Source organism: Taeniopygia guttata, chromosome W, assembly GCF_048771995.1.
Source record: "Taeniopygia guttata chromosome W, bTaeGut7.mat, whole genome shotgun sequence".
NCBI lineage: Eukaryota > Metazoa > Chordata > Aves > Passeriformes > Estrildidae > Taeniopygia > Taeniopygia guttata.
Genome location: NC_133064.1, coordinates 12,939,119 through 12,958,836, shown reverse-complemented (window position 1 = coordinate 12,958,836; position 19,718 = coordinate 12,939,119). Strand labels below are relative to the sequence as shown.

At 37.6% G+C, this 19,718-nt stretch overlaps 1 protein-coding gene across 7 annotated transcripts; it reads left to right on the top strand.

The window, feature by feature from the left end:
- The first annotated feature begins 5,189 nt into the window (after positions 1-5,189).
- Positions 5,190-18,354, top strand: LOC116806894 (activated RNA polymerase II transcriptional coactivator p15). 7 transcript variants are annotated; one of them, XM_032744719.3, is made up of 6 exons: positions 5,280-5,295; positions 6,925-7,127; positions 7,222-7,294; positions 9,228-9,347; positions 16,054-16,162; positions 17,016-18,354. In XM_032744719.3, the coding sequence occupies exons 3-6, from the start codon at positions 7,223-7,225 to the stop codon at positions 17,093-17,095; spliced, it is 381 nt and encodes a 126-aa protein (XP_032600610.1). In that variant the 5' UTR covers positions 5,280-5,295; positions 6,925-7,127; position 7,222; the 3' UTR covers positions 17,096-18,354. The 7 variants fall into 7 exon arrangements, with proteins under 7 accessions (XP_032600608.1, XP_032600607.3, XP_032600611.1 ...); XM_032744717.3 differs by lacking the exon at positions 6,925-7,127 and having other exon boundaries at positions 5,190-5,295; XM_032744716.3 differs by lacking the exon at positions 6,925-7,127 and having other exon boundaries at positions 5,227-5,288.
- The last annotated feature ends 1,364 nt before the right edge of the window (positions 18,355-19,718 follow it).

The following is a 19,718-nucleotide window of genomic DNA, read 5'->3' as shown; positions in this document are numbered from 1 at the left end:
TTTTAGGTTTCTAGATTAGGGGTTCAGAGGGGACAAGATGGAGGAATTGGGTGTGTCTTGTCCTTTTCCTCCTTCTTCATGCCCTCCATGTTTCACTGTAGTGTTGGCATTTTTCTATTGGTTTAGGCTGGGGACACACTGTTCAACGTAGATGATAGATATTGGCACATTATTGTAAATATAGTACACGTAATTTCTTGTATATAATGTTTGTACCATCCCACTGAGGGGCAGAGCCCCGCACGCTGCCCTGCAGGACAGACCTGCGGCAGGGCACCAGAACATGTTATAGATAAGCAAGAATAAACAACCTTGAAAACAGCACAGACGAACTATGGCTTCTTCTTTGGCAACGGGGCAGAAAGACAGAGACTTTCTACAATCTCGGAATCACCAATACCCACAGATTCCGACAATTGTGAAAAATGCAGATTAAATGATTGGCTCTTCGCAAATATTACATTGAATACTATATGTATTATGGAGGGTTATTTTGTAACACTGTATTAATCCTTTTTAAGTAGTGTGTTAAATATAGTTTTAGGTTAGAATATAATGTTAAAATAGAAACTATGCAATGTAAGATATTTTTTACTAGGGATAAGATAATCAAGAAACTCTTCACCCAAATAGCAACAAGACACATAAAGAGTTACTGCCTCCTTATCAGAAAAGACAAACATTCTTCCCCCTTCTCTCTGTCTTTATGGAACCACCAGGATTAAGGGGAAGAAGTTGACAAAAACCAGAAAAATTCTTAATTTGCAAGGAATTTATGCATCATGTATGAGATATATGAATATGCAACAGGCTATTGCTTTTAAGGGTTATTCCTTTGTTCACAAGGCATGTTTTTGGCAGCTTAGTACCCAAAAACATCCAGACATCTGTAATTCTTTGCTTTTTATTGTCTTGTGGTGTCCTAATCCTCATTGTCCAAATTTTTATTGGTCTAATTGTATTACTATTTTTATAACTTTTTTATTACTAATAAACTTTTAAAATTTAAAAAAACAAGTGATTAGCGTTTTTCACAATATCAAGTCAGCAAAGCCAAACAAAAAATGTAGTGTATCAGAATAGGTTGGCTTTAGACTATTTATTGGCTAAAGAAGAGGGTGTTTGTGGAAAGTTTAATACATCAGATTGTTGAAAATAGATGACAATTGGGATGTCATCTTGGAAAAAGCAAAAGATATCAGAAAAATAACGCAGGTATCGGTCCAAAACTGGAAAGAAATGTTAAGAAACTAGTGGTGGGGTAATGTATTGGTGATAGGATGATGGAAGAAATCAGGATTCTTCTTTTTATGTGTTACAACTGTTTTGATGTTTCTTCCTTGTTTAATCCCATATTTTATTTGATTACCAGTATAGTCGAAAGAATGGAAGTGGTCAAACCAAATGACTTATAAAAAATAAGAGGGAGGATTGTGAAAAATGCATATTAAATTCTTTTCTCTTTGCAAATATTAAATTGAATACTATATGTTTTATGTTTGAAAGTTATTTTGTAGTACTGTATTAATCCTTTTTAAGTAGTGTGATAGATATAGTTTTAGGTTATAACAAAATGTTAAAATAGAAACTATGCAATGTAAGATTTTTTTTAACTAGCTCAAGGAAGGGATGAGATAATCAAGAAATTCTTCGCACAGAGATAACAGCAACAAGACATGTAAGAGTTACTGTCTTCTTTTCGGAAAAGAAAAACATCCTTCCACCTCCTCTCTGTCTTTAAGGAGCCACCAGGATTAAGGGGAAGAAGTTGATGATAACCAGAGAACACCCTTTGTTTGAAAAGAATTTATGTATCATGTATGAGATATATGAATATGCAACAGGCTATTATAAATGAAAATTTCTCCAGCCAAATTAAAATGAAAAATAAAATATTTATTTTGCAATCAAATTCTATCTAGCCAGCCACAAGGACAGAACAGTGCCGAACCCGGGGTCAGCGCTGGGTGTGCAACAAAGAAGACAGCCTCAGCAGAGGTTCCCTCTATGCCCGACACCATCCTCCTGGTGCGAGACGTATTTATAGGGAAAATTCCGCCCGAGGCCAGGGTTTTGGCAATCAGTCCTTTTCTTCCCATTCAGAGTCCCAAACATTGATGAAATGTCTTTTCTTGGCGTTGGGGTAGAACAATCCAGTGTCCGGTGTTGATGAATCTCCTGATGTAGTTACTGGGATCCGGCATTCACATGTATCAATTCGGAGGATTTTCATGGTATCAGTTGTGGGGTCGTTGGTGCGATGATCAGCACCTGGGTGTCCCCATATCGCTTCAAGATACGGCCCATCTCTGGACGAGCCACATCCATTTATTTGTGAATCAAGTTTCAACATATGTCACGTTTTGCTTATGGGGGGGGGGACTCCTAATACAAACGTGTGTGCTTCAACAAATATTCAATATTACATATACCATATTAAAACTGGCACAAATTATATCCACTACACATAACAAGGCTATTGCTTTTAAGGGTTAATCTTTTCTTAGTGAGCCATGCTTTCAAGAGGAAAGCATCCGAATGTTCGTAATCCTTTGCTTTTTATTGTCCTTTATTGTCCTAACTCTGCCTAAATTCTTATTACTCTGTTTTTATAACCATTTTATTACTATTAAACTTTTAAAATTTTAAAACAAACAATTGGTGTTTTTCACATTCTTTATTCTCTGTATTTACTTGCCACACTTTGTACAAGGACTAGGTGTAGAAAAGTCAGGAAGGGGTGTTTAAAATGTTCCAGATTGTTAAAAAGGGTTAAGTTAATAATAACTAGGCTTTGTAAATACAAATTGATAAATAAGAAGAGGAGGGATTGAGAGGGAAGATGTGGGCTAATGCCTTTACAATTTGATGGATGTGAAAAATGCCAATCACTTGGTTTTTAAAATTTTAAAAGTTTAATAATAATAAAATGGTTATAAAAATAATAATACAATTAGAGTAATAAAGTTTAGAGTTAGGACAATTACAAGACAATAAAAAGCAAAGAATTACTGATGTCCTGTCCGGATGCTCTCGGACACTAAGTCACGAAAAGCATAACTTGTGAACAAAGGAATCACCCTTAAACCAACACACTTGTTGCATATTCATACATTCTTCATGGTTATACATACATTCTATTCTAAACAAGAAACTCTGTCTGTTGTATGTCAACTGTTTCCTTTAATCCCCTGGCGTCTTGGAGTCTAAACAAGGCCTGAAGAAATTAGCATCTTCTGATAAGAAGCCATAAATTCCTGTCCTTTGGAAGATTTAGGTGTTCCTCAAAGAGAGTATCTCGTTCCTAAAAAAAAACTTCCCCCACATACATAGTCTCTATTTTAACATTATGTTGTAACCTAAAGCTACACATAACACAATATGTAAGACAATTAATACAGCATAACTTTCTAACATTACACATATAATATTCATTGTAACATTTGTGAAAAGCCAATCATAAAATATGCATTTTTCACAATGGATGTTAATGTCTTTGAAATGGGTCTTAATGTTTCTACTGACTTTGGGCAGCAGGTTTGTTGCCAGGCTGTCCTGGGGTGACTTTATGATGCTTGTATCCCCATTAGTCTGTTTAGCCAAGAAATAAGTTTTGCACCTTTAAGACTGGTTCTGAGCACAAATGGGGGGAAGAGAAGAAGTGCGCAGTTTGTTTTCAGAAGCTGCACTCACTCCTCCACATTCCTGCTCCTGGACTGTGTTGTCTGTAGATGGACGGACAGCGGGACAGAGCTCTCCTTTGCTTTTAGTTAGTTTTGGCTAGCTGAGGCAGAGAAGTTCCCTGGAATGTGTTTTGGTTTTTTTTTGTTTTTTTTTTTTTCTTTTTCTTGGAACTGTTTAAACCTGCTCTGGACTGAACACCCAGAAGAGCACCGGCAGCTCATACCTGTGGCCCACCAGGCCGGGCCTGGGTCATGTCATTTCTAGCATCAGAGGGACTGAGACAACCAAACTACAGCCCATGAAAAGGACTTTCTGAATTTGTCATCTCTTCAGATTGGCAAGAGGTTTTATTGTTTAATATTGTTCATTTTTGTGCTGGTGAATGTGCTTTGCCTGTTAAATAAAAAGGTTTTTTCCACTTTTCTCCAAGGAAATCCTTTCCCGAACCAGTTGGGGGGGGAAGCCGTTTGAATCTGCTTTCTAGAGGAACTCCTTCAGAGGTTTTCTCCCAAATTTTCCCTAAACCAGGACACGGACCCAGAGAGTTTGGCCCCTCAAATAGACAAGGGTCTGCACAAGTCTGAACTTCTGGACTTTGGGGGGAGAAGACAGGTTCAAGGGGGGATGTGTGGTAGGCGGTTCAGGAAAGCTGTACCTTCCCAGTACCTCATCCAATGGGGAAAGGAAGAGGGCAACATGCAGTCAGGAGTTTAGGATAAAAGGGAGGTTTGCACCCTCTGAAACCTCGCAGAGAAAATTCCGCGGGTGTGTGCCCCATAGACTCTTCCTTTACTCTGGCGTCTGTGGATTTTCCTGGCAACAAGATTGTCAGATTATATTTTCAAGGGTTTTTGCTTGGAGGGATTTTAAAAAGTAACTGTTTCGAACAGAAGGTGACATGTACTTCTTAACTTTTTTCCCCAGCACTTCAGACGTGAACTTGACTCAAGGTGACTGCCAAGATAGGAGCCATAAGGCTCACCCGTTCCTCAAACAAAAAGCCCGTCAGCAAGAAAAACGCAACTCACAATGACAGAAAGGGGAACCGGCACTTTTCTCAAAAGCCCCTCGATGTGCTGCGGTTTCACTATGCAAAGTCAACTGCAGCTACACCATTTCAGAGCGTTTCCTCTCCTTCCCTCGGGCACGGCTGCAGGCAGGGAGGTTCTAAATGAGATCGAGGAACCGCTGCAGCGTGCAAAACAAAACCACTATTTACAGATTTATTTTTAAGGGTTCCTTTTAGATATTAAGGGCCCTTCTCTCGGTCCCCTCTCACAGCCCCCAAGTGGAGTGCAGGCCTTCCCTCTGCGGGTCTGCAGTCCCGACGGGGCCGGGCTCCAGGTAGGGTCCTGCCGTCGGTCCCATAGGGCTCCCTCGATTGGAATGATGCGGCTGACTAGCCCCTTGGAAACTAGTTGGTTTTTTGGGGTTTTTTTTGCGACTGTCCTAATCGGGGCGGGGGAGGTAGGAATAAGTTAGAAAGGTACGCGTCCCCTTTAAACACCTTCCCCTGCTCCTTCCCACGTGGTGCAGGGCTGGGGCGGGGATTCTGCGATGAATCTCTTGTCTTTCTGTCGTGGTGTAGAGGAGCTGTATGCGAAGTGAGACGTGAGCATTTAGGTTCTTTTGCGTGTTTAGTTAGAGCTGTTGCCGTGTTCTCTTTCCTCCACCCCCAACTGCAGGGCGCTCGGCATCTCCTAGCCTGGTGTGGGAGAAGCGCGCTGGGTAACGGTGTGGTGAGGCTTTCCTTTTTCCTCGAGTGCCCGCTATGCTCTGTGGGAGAAATGCCCTGCTGTGGAGCGGGTCTGGAGCGGGAGTAGGAACCGCTGCCATGTTGGGGGGGCAAAGAGGATTTGAGTGAGGGAGAAAATGGTGGTAACGAACCGCCCAACTCTGTTCACCCCGCACCGGGATCAGGCCCTGCCCGCTGACGACCCCCGACTTTTTTTTTTTTTTTTTTTTTTTTTTTTTTTTTAATGTGTGTGTGTTGTGTTCTTTCTTTCACCGCCGATAACATGCATCCTTCTTGCTGCCACCCTGCCCTGGGAGGACCTGGGTGTTCTTGCCCGCACCCCCCCCTGCTGGGCCCTCGCTCCTTTCCTTTGGGGGGCAACACGAGCCGTAGAAAAGAGGAAGAGGGGAGGAAAATGGCGGCAGGCATCGGCCTATCTGGTGTTCCTAGTTCGTACTCGCTTGTCTTTCTTATGTTACTTTCCCTTGTCTTCACTTGTCCCGTCTCATTCCACCCTTGCTCTCCTCGGTGCTTTGGTGTCCTCACGCTCTGCTTGCTAGTTTCTCACGAGGGGACACCCACCCCACCCCATTTATTTTTCCTTTAGTTTCCGCCTCCATCTTCCTCCATATTGTTACTCTCCCTTCCTGATGCGGACTCGAGTTGTTCTCCGCAGGTGTCCCGCCCTCCGCGTAGCAGATTTTTCTTGTTCGGCTTCCCTATTTCATGTCATTGCTGTGCTTATTTTTGCATTGCCCCGTTCCAGCTCTCCTTTGCCTGCCTCGGTCCTGTAGTGTAGTTTATGTGTGCTTCCCATACCCTGTTTCATTTTCAGTGCTACAGCTTCTATCGTTGTGCTCCAAATTATTCTGACAGAATTTACTCCAGAACCACATTTGATCCGTTATTATTATTCAGACTGTTTCTTCCTTTGCACATAGTTTATTTCATTGTCAGTTTAAAAACACTGCTATTCCTTTTTCTTTCCTGAGATATGCTTATTTAATACTTTATTAGCCTTTCCAAGCTAGTTTATTTTGTACAGTTTCTCCCTGTGATGCTTCTTTTTATTCTGAAATCACAAACGAGCTATTTATTTGTTAGAGTTTTTAGTAGCAGGCAAGATGTTCAACTGCTGTATCTAATCACATTTGCATACTAGAGATGTAGAAGTACACCCGGCAGCATGCATTCAAGGAAAGTTGAGTGTCCACTTGTCTAGTAAATGAATATAGTCTAGTGACTGATGTGGTAAAGTTGCAGTGGAAATATTAATTGCAGTACTGTAGTTCTCTGTAACTGAGATATTTTCAGTCTTTTGGATTACTGGTGGGAATTTAAGCTTCATGTGTGACAACTATGCAGCTGTTACTCCCAATTTCAACTAGGCAAAATGCTCATGTAAGAATATATGTAGTGTTGGGGCCTTAATTGTTTATATTTATGAATATTATGCTGATAATTCATCTGGACACCAGTTTTGTATTGCCTTTTTTTCATTATAGTATCTACCATACCTGGGAGAATATGAAACAGGTGAAAATTTGTCCTTTTGTAAGCAGTTCAAAACTAAAATACTGCATATAAGGCAGTCACAGCAAAAAGGGGAAGAGCTATAGGAGAGAAGGGTGTTTTGTGATTACATCTACAATGTGTATTAAAAGTTACATGAAAAGGCAGGAAAGTCTTCAGGAGGGTTTTGAATAAGGTGAGCCTTTACAAACAGGTTTGAAGATGGCTTTCTAGCCATAATGGGAATGTATTCCTTGTACAGTGTTCTCATGTTATCTTTCTCTTCCTAGAATGCCTAAGTCAAAGGAACTTGTGTCTTCAAGCTCATCTGCCAGTGATTCAGATAGTGAAGTTGACAAAAAGGTGAACATTATATTATATGCAGTTTATAACTACTGTATTAATCCTTATATTTCAGGCTGGAGTTAAGGAATTAGTTGAGTGTTATGTCACAAAATGCATGTCATTCCATATGATTTATTTGACACTTAAACCCCAAACACCCCCTCCCAACTCCAAACCAAACCCCAACAAAACCCACCCCCAAGATTATGGTTTGGGTGGATGCTTTTTGCTTTGCAGTACACTTTATTCTTAAGGTGCATTTTGCTTCATGTTTTTCTGTATGGTATATCTAGCCACAAGCTTCCTGGAATTCTTTGCTGATTTGTGGCAAGTGATAGACTTCTGTATAAGATGCCTCTGGTGGCAAGAATTTGAACTAATTTTGAGGACACTGCCCCACCTTCATTTTGATATCTGGATTACTTGCAAGTCCAAAAACAAAACCTCCACATGCCTTGTCATCCATGGGCCACTTGCTTATCTTGCTCACATTATTTTTTATGTTTTAGAGTCTTATGCTTACTGTAATACTATCTGCTAGTTTCTCACTTAAAAGCAGAGCCAACCAGAATGTTTCTGAGTTGATAATTTTAGCATTACCTGTTTTAAATGCATAAATGTAATGTAATAATTTATTTTAATAATTATTTAATTTATAAATCCATAGAGATATGTCAGTCATTGCAAATAAATTAAATACAACAGTCAGTTTATCTTTTTAAGAAATGCTAGGTAGTAATGCAGAAATTGGGTCTTTTAGTGCAGTTTGCAAAGAGACAGTCTGATTTACTGAAATTGTTCAAATGTAAAAAAGTGACTTGCACATAGCAAATTAGGTATTTTGTGAAATCTTAATATAAGAGAAAATGGTCAGATGTTTGTTTTTTTTTTTGGTTTTTTTTTTTTTTTTTTGTTCTGGAAATGTATTCCTAATAAGACATAGTCTATCAATCAACGTCAGTGAGCAGTAAGCTGATTGGTTTTGGTTTTGTTTTTTTCTTATGACAATTTCCCATATTTTTTTGAACTGTTTGTCTTTAAAAGAGATTATCTACAATATGATTATAGCAGGTCAGAATAATTTTTGGTATCTTTGTATTATTCTTCCTTTACAGTGGGCATGATTACTATATAACCATTAGTGGAAATGGAGTATGCTCTGTAGCATCGGCTAACAAAGTAATCTGATTTGCAGGTGATATTGCCTCAATGTTTTAAAAACATGTTTAATTTATCATGCTACGAACAGAGATTTGACTTCAATTAAAAAAAAGTTCTCTTTGATTTGATTTTTCAGATCCTTTTTTTCATTATCTTATCTACCTTTTTTTTTTTTTTTTACTAGAGTTGTTATCTGTTTCCCATTTTTCATTGTACTTTCTGGAAAATGAAACTTCTATCAGACTTAAATATTTTAATCAAATCTGACAGTATTACTGCACAACGAAAGTAGGCTTTTTGAAATGTATTTTTACAGAATCACTAGGTTGAAAGAGACCTTCAAGATCATCGAGTCCAACCCATGCCCTAACACCTCAACTAATCCATGGCACTGAGTGCCACATACAGTCTTTTTTTAAACACATCCAGGGATGGTGACTCCACCACCTCCCTGGGCAGACCATTCCAGTACTTATCACCCTTTCCGTAAAAAACTTTCTCCTAATATATAACCTTTATTTCCCTTGGCGCAGCTTAAGACTGAGTTTTGAATTTTGATCTAATTCATTTCTCTTTAAAGCCAAATTATTATTGCAAGCTTCACTGAGAACAAAAATAAGCTCATTTGAAGATTTTTTTTTGTTACAGTCTAAATGTACAGTATTGTATTACTGCCCTCACAGGAGGAAGGTGTTAATATGTATTGCATAATAGTTTGTGACCTCTAACATAATTTTTTTTTATAACTTATGAGTTGTGATTCATGAGGTTTTTTTATTCTTGCTCCAAGGCAAAGCGGAAAAAGCAAGTAGCTCCAGAAAAGCCTGTTAAGAAACAAAAGACTGGTGAAAGTTCAAAAGGTGCAGCTTCTTCTAAGCAAAGCAGTAACAGAGAAGAGAATATGTTTCAGGTAAAATTGATGACTCTCTTAGAGCCTGGTTAAGGTAACCATTTACATAATAATCTGTATAAATTTTATGAGGCTATGTGAATATCATGATAGACTAGTGCTTGGTCTCCTGAAATCTTGACTGAAGGGGATTATGATGCTAGCATGCAAGATGAGATGCTGAGAGAAAGCACTGTTAGGTTTCAATAGAGTAAAAGAATCAGAGTTGTGGCAATTGATTCTAACCCTCATGTCTTTGCATGTGGTAATTCTCTGGGTAGTCATTTTGTCTGTAAATATGAGATCAGGACAGTCTTGGAAACCCAAAATATGGACTCAATTCCTAGCTACGTCAAGGGAATTTGGCTACTGTCTTCTAAGACAGTATCATGGAATAAGTTTTGCTTGTTCCTTTATGATGTAGGTTTTTCTCACTGAAAATCCAAAAATATTGCAATTTTTGACATTGTCAAAATAGAATGAATGCATGTTTTTTCAGTAGCTACAAGCATTTGTGAGTTCAGCGTATTGCGTATCCTGGGGTTAGCTGAAGAAGCAATGTATGCTGAAAGCTGTACAAGAATATGCATAGCTCCGAATTCCTTTTTTTAGGGGTGTGGATCAAGACTTATTAAATGTCTGATTAGCTGGTTTGAAAGGGGGGGGCAGGGAATGAGAAAGGGACTTGAATTCTTAAACTTTGATTCTTAAGTTTGTGAAAAGTTATGTGAGAGGTGCTTAATAAGATGGTTCCAACACTGAATAAGGTAAAATAAATGGTTTTGGGCTGTACCTGTGCAAAGTAATATATGGGGGGAAACTAGCAAAGGCCCATGTCAATGTTCACTTTCCTCTGTATATATAGCTGGAGGGAGAGCTTCAATTTAAGACCCTGGGCATAACTGCTTGGATTTGTCCATTGAAGAAAGAATATGATACTTTTAGTTTTGCTAGGGGATGCTTTGATCCATATAGGAAAAATGATAGTATCTTCTGCATCTAATGAGGGGAACTGCATTTAGAACTTAAACATGGCATAAAGCCAATATGTTTGGGATTTTTTTTGTAATAGGTTCAGAAATTACAGCCTTGGGGAAAAGTTAATTTTAATGCCCTCACAAATGAAAAAAAAAAAAAGAGGAAAAAACAAAGCAACATAACAAACCACCATAACCAATCCAACTAATGCAAAAAAAACTTTCAAATAAAAGCAAAAGTATTTGTGTGCTCTGATTTCTTTCAACCTTTTTTGACCCAAGATAATAAGTTACTAAAAACCGACAGTAGAGGACACATATTACTCTAAGAGCAGGATTCTTCCAGTGTTGACTACAATACAGAAAAAAATTTCACTATCACCCTGACTTAAACCATCAATGCTCTTAAGTTTCTGCCTGCCTTTAGTTACTCATCAACAAACATTTTTTAGATTGTTTGTTGTGTTATGTGTGTTCTTTTTTCATGCAACATCAGCTTATGTGTGTTAACTAAGATGAACCTGTTTCAGTGTAGAAATAGCACTGTAGGTCTGAGAATGCTCCCCTTCTCTCCTTTCTACCCAAGAGAGCATGCTAGAAGATCTAGTTGCATGTTAATTTTGTAGGTATTATTTTGTTTTTTCTAGGAATAATAATCATACTAGAATCTCTCTGCTTCCCCATGGTAATAAAAATGATCTGCGTGCATGTGATTTTGCAGTATAACTTACAAGTGTGTCTTCAGTTGATGGAAATGAGGCTGTAAAGCATTCATATGATAGTCAGAAATTCTGTGGCATCCATATTGTGTGTGGGAATGATAGCAACTGACATGAAACTTAGTGGTTTGCTGTTCTACACCTTTGGGCTGTGTTCTTAAAGTATACAGCTTCCTTTAATATTGAACTCATTGTGACTGCTGTATTTAGAAGATTTAGCATTTTCATAAAGATCTACACTTGATTATTTTTGTTTGAAACTAATGTTGGTATAATGGTATTCTTTAAATTAATTATGAAGAATAAAATAATTGTAAGAAGAAGGGAATTAAGTATCAGAGACCGAGTATGTTTTATTTATTTACGCCATGGTCTTTTTAGGTTTTATAGGCAGCCTAGTATACTCTGGAGTTTGTTAAAGGATTTGAGTACAGTTGGGTTGTGGAAGTTTACCTTACTCACATTTGTGATGTATTACTAGAGGCCCTAAGGACAAGCATTATTCGTGTTGCATTAGATTCATGTCTATGACTTCAAGCCAATGTGAATTGTTCATCATGTACCTTGGTTATTTTGAAAAATCCTGTAATCTACCTATGCCTGATTTGGATTAGGTTTGTTAATGCTGATGGGTTAAAGTATTAATATTAATTATCCAGAGTGGAACCACATTACATGATTTGGCATTTTACAGAAATTGTTACTTGAAAAGTAGTTTGCCTGTTGCATATGTGGTTCCCCCCCCCCCCCTCCCCTTTATTTAAGTTTGGGTCAAATTTGCTTTTTTCACTTGTGAGAAATAAGTTCTTCAGTTTTCTGGTGTAATATCTTTACCTATCATAGGCTCCTTAAAGTAGATAAGTAAGTAGGTAATATATACTTGTGATGCTCTGGAACGTGATTTGTTGTTTAGCAATAGTATTCTCCAATTTAGTCCTTGCACTAAAAAAAGGCCACCCATGTGACACTTCCTCTTCCCCTCCTGTCCAATTGGAGGCACATTAGAACAATTTACTGGAAACAGCAATGAGATAAGAAAATTAACAGTAACAACAATGATGTTAATAACAAAAGTGTACAAAAGAAATTATTTACATGGAAAGCCCCTAGCAAGAAACAATACCAGACAGCTCTCCTGCCATGTTTTCTTGACCGGAAGAAACCCCCTCTCCTCGGAAGCGACAGTCCCTTTCCCCTGCTTCTAGCAATGATGAGAAGTAGTATGGAATAACCTCCCTGTCTTAGCCATACCACCTCATGGCTACTTCATAAATTAACTCTATCCTGGCTGGAACCAGGACATTGTGAAATGCATCGGGGACCACCTAAGTTTCAAAATTAATTTGCTAAACCAATTTGCTGTATTAGAGATCTCTGCTGTTTGCAGGACTATCTATTCTAGAAGTTTATATTAGCTTATTGTGGTTCCTCTAATGCTATACATATGGTAAGAAAGAAGGACATTTTTTTGCTGTTTTTTCTCCAACAATATATATACAGTTTAATCAAGGGAAATAGGAAGAGAAATGGTGAAGAAGATGGTTGCTGAAACTCATACAGGAAGTCAGTTGCATAGCTGTGAAACAAACCTAGACACAGTTCAGTGCATTTTACTGTCAGAAATGGAAACCTGGAAATAATGCTTTTAATATTTTGTGTTTAATTTAATAGAATAATATGTCAAAGGAGCTGTTATATTTAATAGAAAGCTGACATGTTTTAACTCCAGCCAGCAACCAAGCATTGCACAGCCAAACAAGGAATTAATTCACTGTTTCCCATGGGCAGGCAGGTGTTCAGCCATCTCCAGGGGAGCAAGGCCCCCATCACATGCAACAGTGACTTGAGAAGACAAACTACATCACTCCAAACATCCCCCTGTTCCTCCTCCTTCGCCCCACTTTATATATTGAGCATGATGACATATGGTCTGGAATATCCCTTTGGTCAGTTAGGGTCACCTGTCCTGGCTGTGTCATCTCCCAACCTCCCATGCACCCCCAGCCTCCTTGCCATTGTAGCCATATGAGTACCAGAAAAGGCCTTGGCTCTGTGCAAGCCAAACTTTCTGGGAAGAAAATGAATAACTCAGCCAAAACCAGCACAAAGCATATGATTTTGTTTATGAAGGTTAAACTGCAGCAGCTACCCTGCTATTAATTAATGCAGCCCTTGGAATATTAATGTGTTGTTACAGAGATACAAAGGTGTCTTAGAAGACAGCTTATTTTAGGTCTGTCAGCTGCTGCGTGGAAAAAGAATTTGTCAGAAATGGCTCAATGCCAGAATTGCAGGTAACTGAATGTCAGGAAACATCACTTTGCTTAGCCAAAATCTAGGTTTTAATTTTTTAAGCAGTACTTTGAAAGCCTATATAAAGCTTTTTGGCAGTGGCAACAGTTTTGTATTGAGTTTACATAAACGTTTGAAATGTCATGTGAGCATTCAGCTGAAATCTAGACGGTGGTGTAAAATCTAACACTTTTAACATTTTCATATGGAACTGTTTACATTTAAGGTAGACGTACTGACTGAATAAATGTTGTGTACTTTGTATTATTGCCCCTCACCTTACTGTAGTTGAATTAAGGCATGTAGCCTTATCTTTAATAGTCAAATTCTGCCCCATTTTACTGTATTTGCAGCTCTAATCTGCTATTTTGTATCAGATTTTTTTCTTTAAATCTGGAGTTACTTGGCAGTAACTCCAGTCTTTGATCTGGGGAAAAAAAAAAAGGTGTGCTACTGCTTGAAGCTGGTTTATAGGTGGCCTTAAAAGTCACTGAAGCATTATAGGGAAAACCAATAAATGTTGTTCATGTAGGCTATTTAGGGTACCTTTTTTCAGCAGTGCTGATGGACTTGGACATGTTACAAAGTTTGGTCTGAAAGAACTTGGCTACCGTGACATAATACCTTATTTTTGAATGTTAAATTTGTAGTGCTGTGAAAATATTTAATAAATCAATCTCAAAATACTATCTTATAAACTTTTTATTTTAAAGGATGCTTTGAAGTAGGAAAACAACTGCTTCAGGCTTATGCTATTTAAAGAGGTCCTAATTGTTTAAAAATAAATTTTAGAGTTAAAATAGCATGATCTGCATAAGAAGAAAAATTAGTTTAAGCAAGCACAAAGCCTATTTGTTTATGTATATTTTGTGAAATAACAACTTTTATGACTTTGTTTTGCTGGTGGGTAGGGCCAGCACCAGACACCGACACCAACTTAAGGAATAGTGTAATTTACTATAATGCAAAACTGCAAAGAATCACAAAAAGATAAGCTAAGCAATGCACCTAATCATTACTACAGAAGATTGCCTATAGTGATTAAGAAAGATACATCACCAGTTACCCTAATACTTTACCCCTTCATCCAGAGATCCTTTAATCATCAGCTGGGGAAAGCTGTCACAGCGAAGGACTGGAGAACCACTCATAGTAACTGGGAAATTCTGTGGTACATCCACCTTGCAGGCAAAGAGGCTTCTGACTTTTCTGGGAGAGTAGCCCAACTTTTATAATAAAGAAGCTACCATTACTAATGATGTGGGAACATCTGGTTTTATTTTCCTGTTGGGTTTCTCCCAAAGCCTGGCCAGGGCTCAAGAAGGAACCAAAGGAGTTGTCTTTGATCCTACACCCCAGACAAGGCCAGATGTGGCCTTGTCCAGTTTCTAAATACAGAAAGGTAAATGCATGTTTTGCCAAAGAGTGGATACATATATCATATTGCTAATAATACTTCATTAATGAGTGGATACATATATATTTCGTTGGAAGGTTCATCTAGAGGTCAACTTTAGTTCAGGGCCTGTTGTTTGGGCCTTAGTACTTCAGATTTAAACATCTGTGAATAGTTTTAGTTTATTGGAGAGTTGCTCATGCTTCCTGGTTAGACTTTATGCTAGTAAGATATGTTTTGTCCCCTGTTAAACTATGTCAAAGAGCAAGATGTGTAAATTAAGGAAGGTGAAAACTAAAACTAATGTTTTATCAGGAAGGAATATTCCCTTTTAAAAATTGTTTATATGTGCTTTCTTCACAAGGTGGGTCCAGGAGGTACAAAATACTAAGAATTTTTACATTAATTGCTTGACTGTGCTTTTATTATTATCAAATTTCTGATTCTCAAATTCACATTATATTTTGAATTTATGTGAACAAATAAGTTTTTAATCAATTTTTTCAAATGTGATAAAGCCTAAATAATGTAATGTGTAGTATGCCTGTTGTCTCTTTTCCCTTTGACCTTTCTTTGGAGAATTAAAAAAAAAGCCCTCATAATTCAGTTAAGCCACTGTGTGAAATTTTGATATTTCAAAGTAATTTCATACCATTGCTGTGTTGGTAAGCTTAAAGTATTTGGATAGGGTTTTTTTTTTTTGGGGTGGGGAGCATTTGGTACAGTCTTTTAACCACAGTTCCAATAAAGTGTCCCAATTAACTGGCAGAAGCAGGCATGGAGCAGTTGGTGGCTTACTTCTGTTTCCATCTGTATTTACTGTGTTTTAAAAATTAAAAAAGAAAAAAAAAAAGGTAGGGGAAACAAGTTAAAAATTGGGCCCATCTCATGTGAATATCTAATTTGATTTCTGTACCTATGGAATGCACTAAAACTTAGATTTGGAGGTAGAGCACCTTCTTCCCTGATTGTTTACAACTGTTACTAACAAAGATGGTTATAACAGAGACAAAAATTTGTTTCAGAAAACAGTAAATTAGTGGGTTTTATAAGATGTAAGCTTGTTAAGAAGACAGGTATTTTCTTGTTCTAGGAGAGAACCACTTGCATTGAGCATTGAATGCTGAATGCTCAACTGATTTTAAGTCATTCATCTATTTATATTGACATTACTTATTTGCCTACTGATTGCTCTGGATTAAGCTCTTGATCTAGTTGTTTTACTGGTGTCTAAAATAAGCTGCAGTGTGCAATGTCACATGTACATGTCTGATACTGCTGGGAAAAGTGAATGCTGTAATACATAAAATATCTAAAAAATATCCTTATATGTGTTTTGACAGATTGGCAAAATGAGGTATGTCAGTGTTCGTGACTTTAAAGGAAAAGTCTTAATTGATATTAGAGAATATTGGATGGATCAAGAAGGTGAAATGAAGCCTGGCAGAAAAGGTATTGTTTTGCTTCATGTTATTTTGTATTAAAACATTGTCTGCAGTTTGCTGGAGATCTTTGTGTATCAGATTTCTATACTTTGTTACTACATGGTATTTTTAGAGTAATAGTTTTACTTATTAATGATTTACATTTTAACATATAATTAGTTTTATCTGTAGACTATAAGCAAAAGCAAAGTGGTTTCATTGGCCTGAGTCTGTTTTCCTAAATTATTCCCCCATAATTTATGGAAAACAAGGCATTGAATACAGACAGATTTGGTATGGGAGTTATATACATAGCCATACATTTTCCCATTAATTAACTTCGCTTCTTGCTTTTATTACAATTGGATTTACATATTGGTTTTTGAGTGCTAGGGAGTGGTAATAGTCTCTCCAAAATGTTACTTATAGTTTGCTATTCACAGTGCTTTAAGAAACGTGAGGGGGGAAAAAAACCCAGAATTATGGTTCTTTAAAAGTGTGTAGAAGTTTAGTCCACAGAGATATGGCTTTAAGAAGCCAACAGGAATATGGTTTATTTCCTGTTTGTTTTGTACTGCCTTCTGTCAAGGCCAGCACTGTATTTTTGTGTTTAGTTTAGCCTAACACTTGTGAATGAATTTGTTATACTGCACTAATTTTCTTTGTAAGGAGATAAGCTAAGGTCTAAAGTTTACCTGAAGTATTCTAAATAAGTAATTCCTTTGTAACCGAGGTGGTTGTTGCACTTGAGCTATGTTAAGCATTATTAGTCGCGACATACACTGAGTATGAAACCAGCCTTGACAGTAATTATGCAAGATTCTGCACTACAAATGGTTGTTTTTTTTTTGTCCTAAGTATTTCTTTTTAATGCATTTCAGGTATTTCTTTAAATCCAGAACAGTGGAACCAGCTGAAGGAACAGATTTCTGATATTGATGATGCAGTGAGAAAACTGTAAATACAGAGCTATACAGAAACCTTGTATCATTTCAGTTGTTTTAAGTGGTCTTTTTACACTGGCATTTGTTTTCTAAAATATTGTTTTCCAAACTATTGTATATTTATTTGGATTGCTAAATGATTTGTAAAATGAATGCTTTATGTGCATTAAAAGTGTATTCTGAGTGAGGCTATTTGTGTATATATTACTAAAAGGAAATGTGTTGCTTTCACATGATAGTATAAAATAAAAAAATCAAATAATATGTAAAGCATAGATGTTTATGGCCTTTTGATTGAAGATGCTGGTAAGGTTGCCTAATAGCTTTAATTTTGGTTTTAGTTTAATTGACCATTGATGTGATTTTTTTTCCTGAGGAGATTTCCTTAAATGTCTCCATTTTAATGTGGGTTTTTTTATTATTATTTTTTATTTCATACTCTTTGGTATTGCCCTGGCAGCTTTTAGCTTTAAGACTTGATACAAACAGTGAATACCTTGTAAAACACATTTTTGTAGATAATTTTAAATACTGTATTTGCTAATTTACTGTATTTATTCAAATGTAAACAGTCACGAGTATATAGACTATTTTGCATTACTTGCATGAAGTGTTATGCTAAACAATAACATTTGAAAACAAGCTACACACTATTTCTTCCCATTTTTCTATAGCTTGATTGATTGACTTAGAAAATACAGTTAGCTTTTGTTCTTAGACCCTAGATTTTGAATGTGATCGTGACAGGCCCTTTCACCCTCTGACACAGCAAAAGACTTCTCTACTTTCCCCGTGGCTAAGCTAGGCTGGAATGGTTTGTCTTGTGATGAATTATCTCAGATGAAAACACCCTTAGTCAGCAATAAACATCCTTCCTTGAATGGTGGGAAAGGATAAGCCGTAAATAAGTGACTGACAGGCAAGCACTTTTTACAACTATACAAGATCACTATGATTTTCATGAAATCAGAAATCTCTTATACGTTCTCTGAGTGTGTAGAGAGTTCTCGACACAGAGACGTTCACATTGAGATACTTCCCTAGGACTGAGAGAAATTAGGAGATTCTTTGCACGCCACCATAATTTGTTGGTAAGTGACATTGGCTCCTAATCTATACTATTTCTTCACTTGCTGTAACATAGGTACCTTTGTTATTGTGCACTGTATTTTTTATCTGCTAGTAGTTCTTTTTGTGTTATCCTGTGTAGTAAGGAATCTGTTTAAAGTCTTATGTCTGTTTTCCTTGGCCTGTTCAATAAATGATTCATGTTGTAGTAGGCCTGATGGGTCATTATTAAGAACTTGCAAGCGAGAGTGGGTTTTGGGATGCTGGCCGTCTCAATAAAGCTGTTGTCTACTGCCAGAAACGTGGAAAGGCACTTGTCTAAGCTTTTCCCTCTCATTCAAAACAGTGATGCATAAATTTTTACAGTAATAGACATAAACCTCAGAGTAAGATAGTGTCGGAATCTGTGGGTATTGGTGATTCCGAGATTGTAGAAAGTCTCTGTCTTTCTGCCCCGTTGCCAAGGAAGAAGCCATAGTTCGTCTGTGCTGTTTTCAAGGTTGTTTATTTTTGCTTATTTATAACATGTTCCGCTGCCCTGCCGCAGGTCTGTCCTGTAGGGCAGCATGCGGGGCTCTGCCCCTCAGTGGGATGGTACAAACATTATATACCAGAAACTACGTGTACTATATTTACAATAATGTGCCAATATCTATCATCTACGTTGAACAGTGTGTCCCCAGCCTAAACCAATAGAAAAATGCCAACATCACCAAGAACATGGAGGTAAGGAAGAAGAAGGAGGAAGAACAGGATCAGGCCCACTTTCCTCCATCTTAGAACTCCTGACCCCCATGTACAAAGTAAAACCCCCCTGTACAGGTACTAAAACCCCCTTGTACAATGCTAAAAAATTTTTCCCTCTAATTTGTGACTACTTTTACTATACCATCTAACTCTCTGTGACCGCTTGTTCCACCTTCAAAGTTGGTAATTCATTCCATTGTTCAAACTCAAGATCACAGCTGTTTTCAGCTGCTTGCCAGGGTCTAAAATGCTTTTGACCAAGGCCTGGAACCTCTGAAAATGTCTGAGGGACATTTTGAGTTCCGACAAGATAGTATTTAAAAGCTCCAAATGAGAGATTGTATAAACAATGATGTTTACACTAGGCTATAACACAGATTAAACAATCAAAGGGAGTTAATATTGCTTCAGCCAAGACAGCTGGCTATCATGCTTCTGCCCTGCCCACACTGCCTGCCCAAACCATTTAACTTGGCTTGCCTTGTGTGGCTTACATGCACACAACTGTTTTATATTTTGTACAGAAAGTACTTGGTGCTTACAATGGAACACTGGTACATAGTGGATCATTACTCTAGTGAACTTGGCTTCTCTACCAGTGTACTATTCTGGTAAGAGTCTTCTGCCCACTGGAAATTCTATTAGACTAGATGCTGCCCCAGATGAAGGGCTTCTTGGTAGGTGTCACAAACTATGGAATGAAGAAGGGAGAATATGATGTTCGGATAGAACTTGGAGTGATAAGGAGCATGCCAGTGCAGAAGTTAAAGGTGACAGATCAAAGTTAGCTGACAATAATACCTACAGTGAAGAAATGTGTTAGCA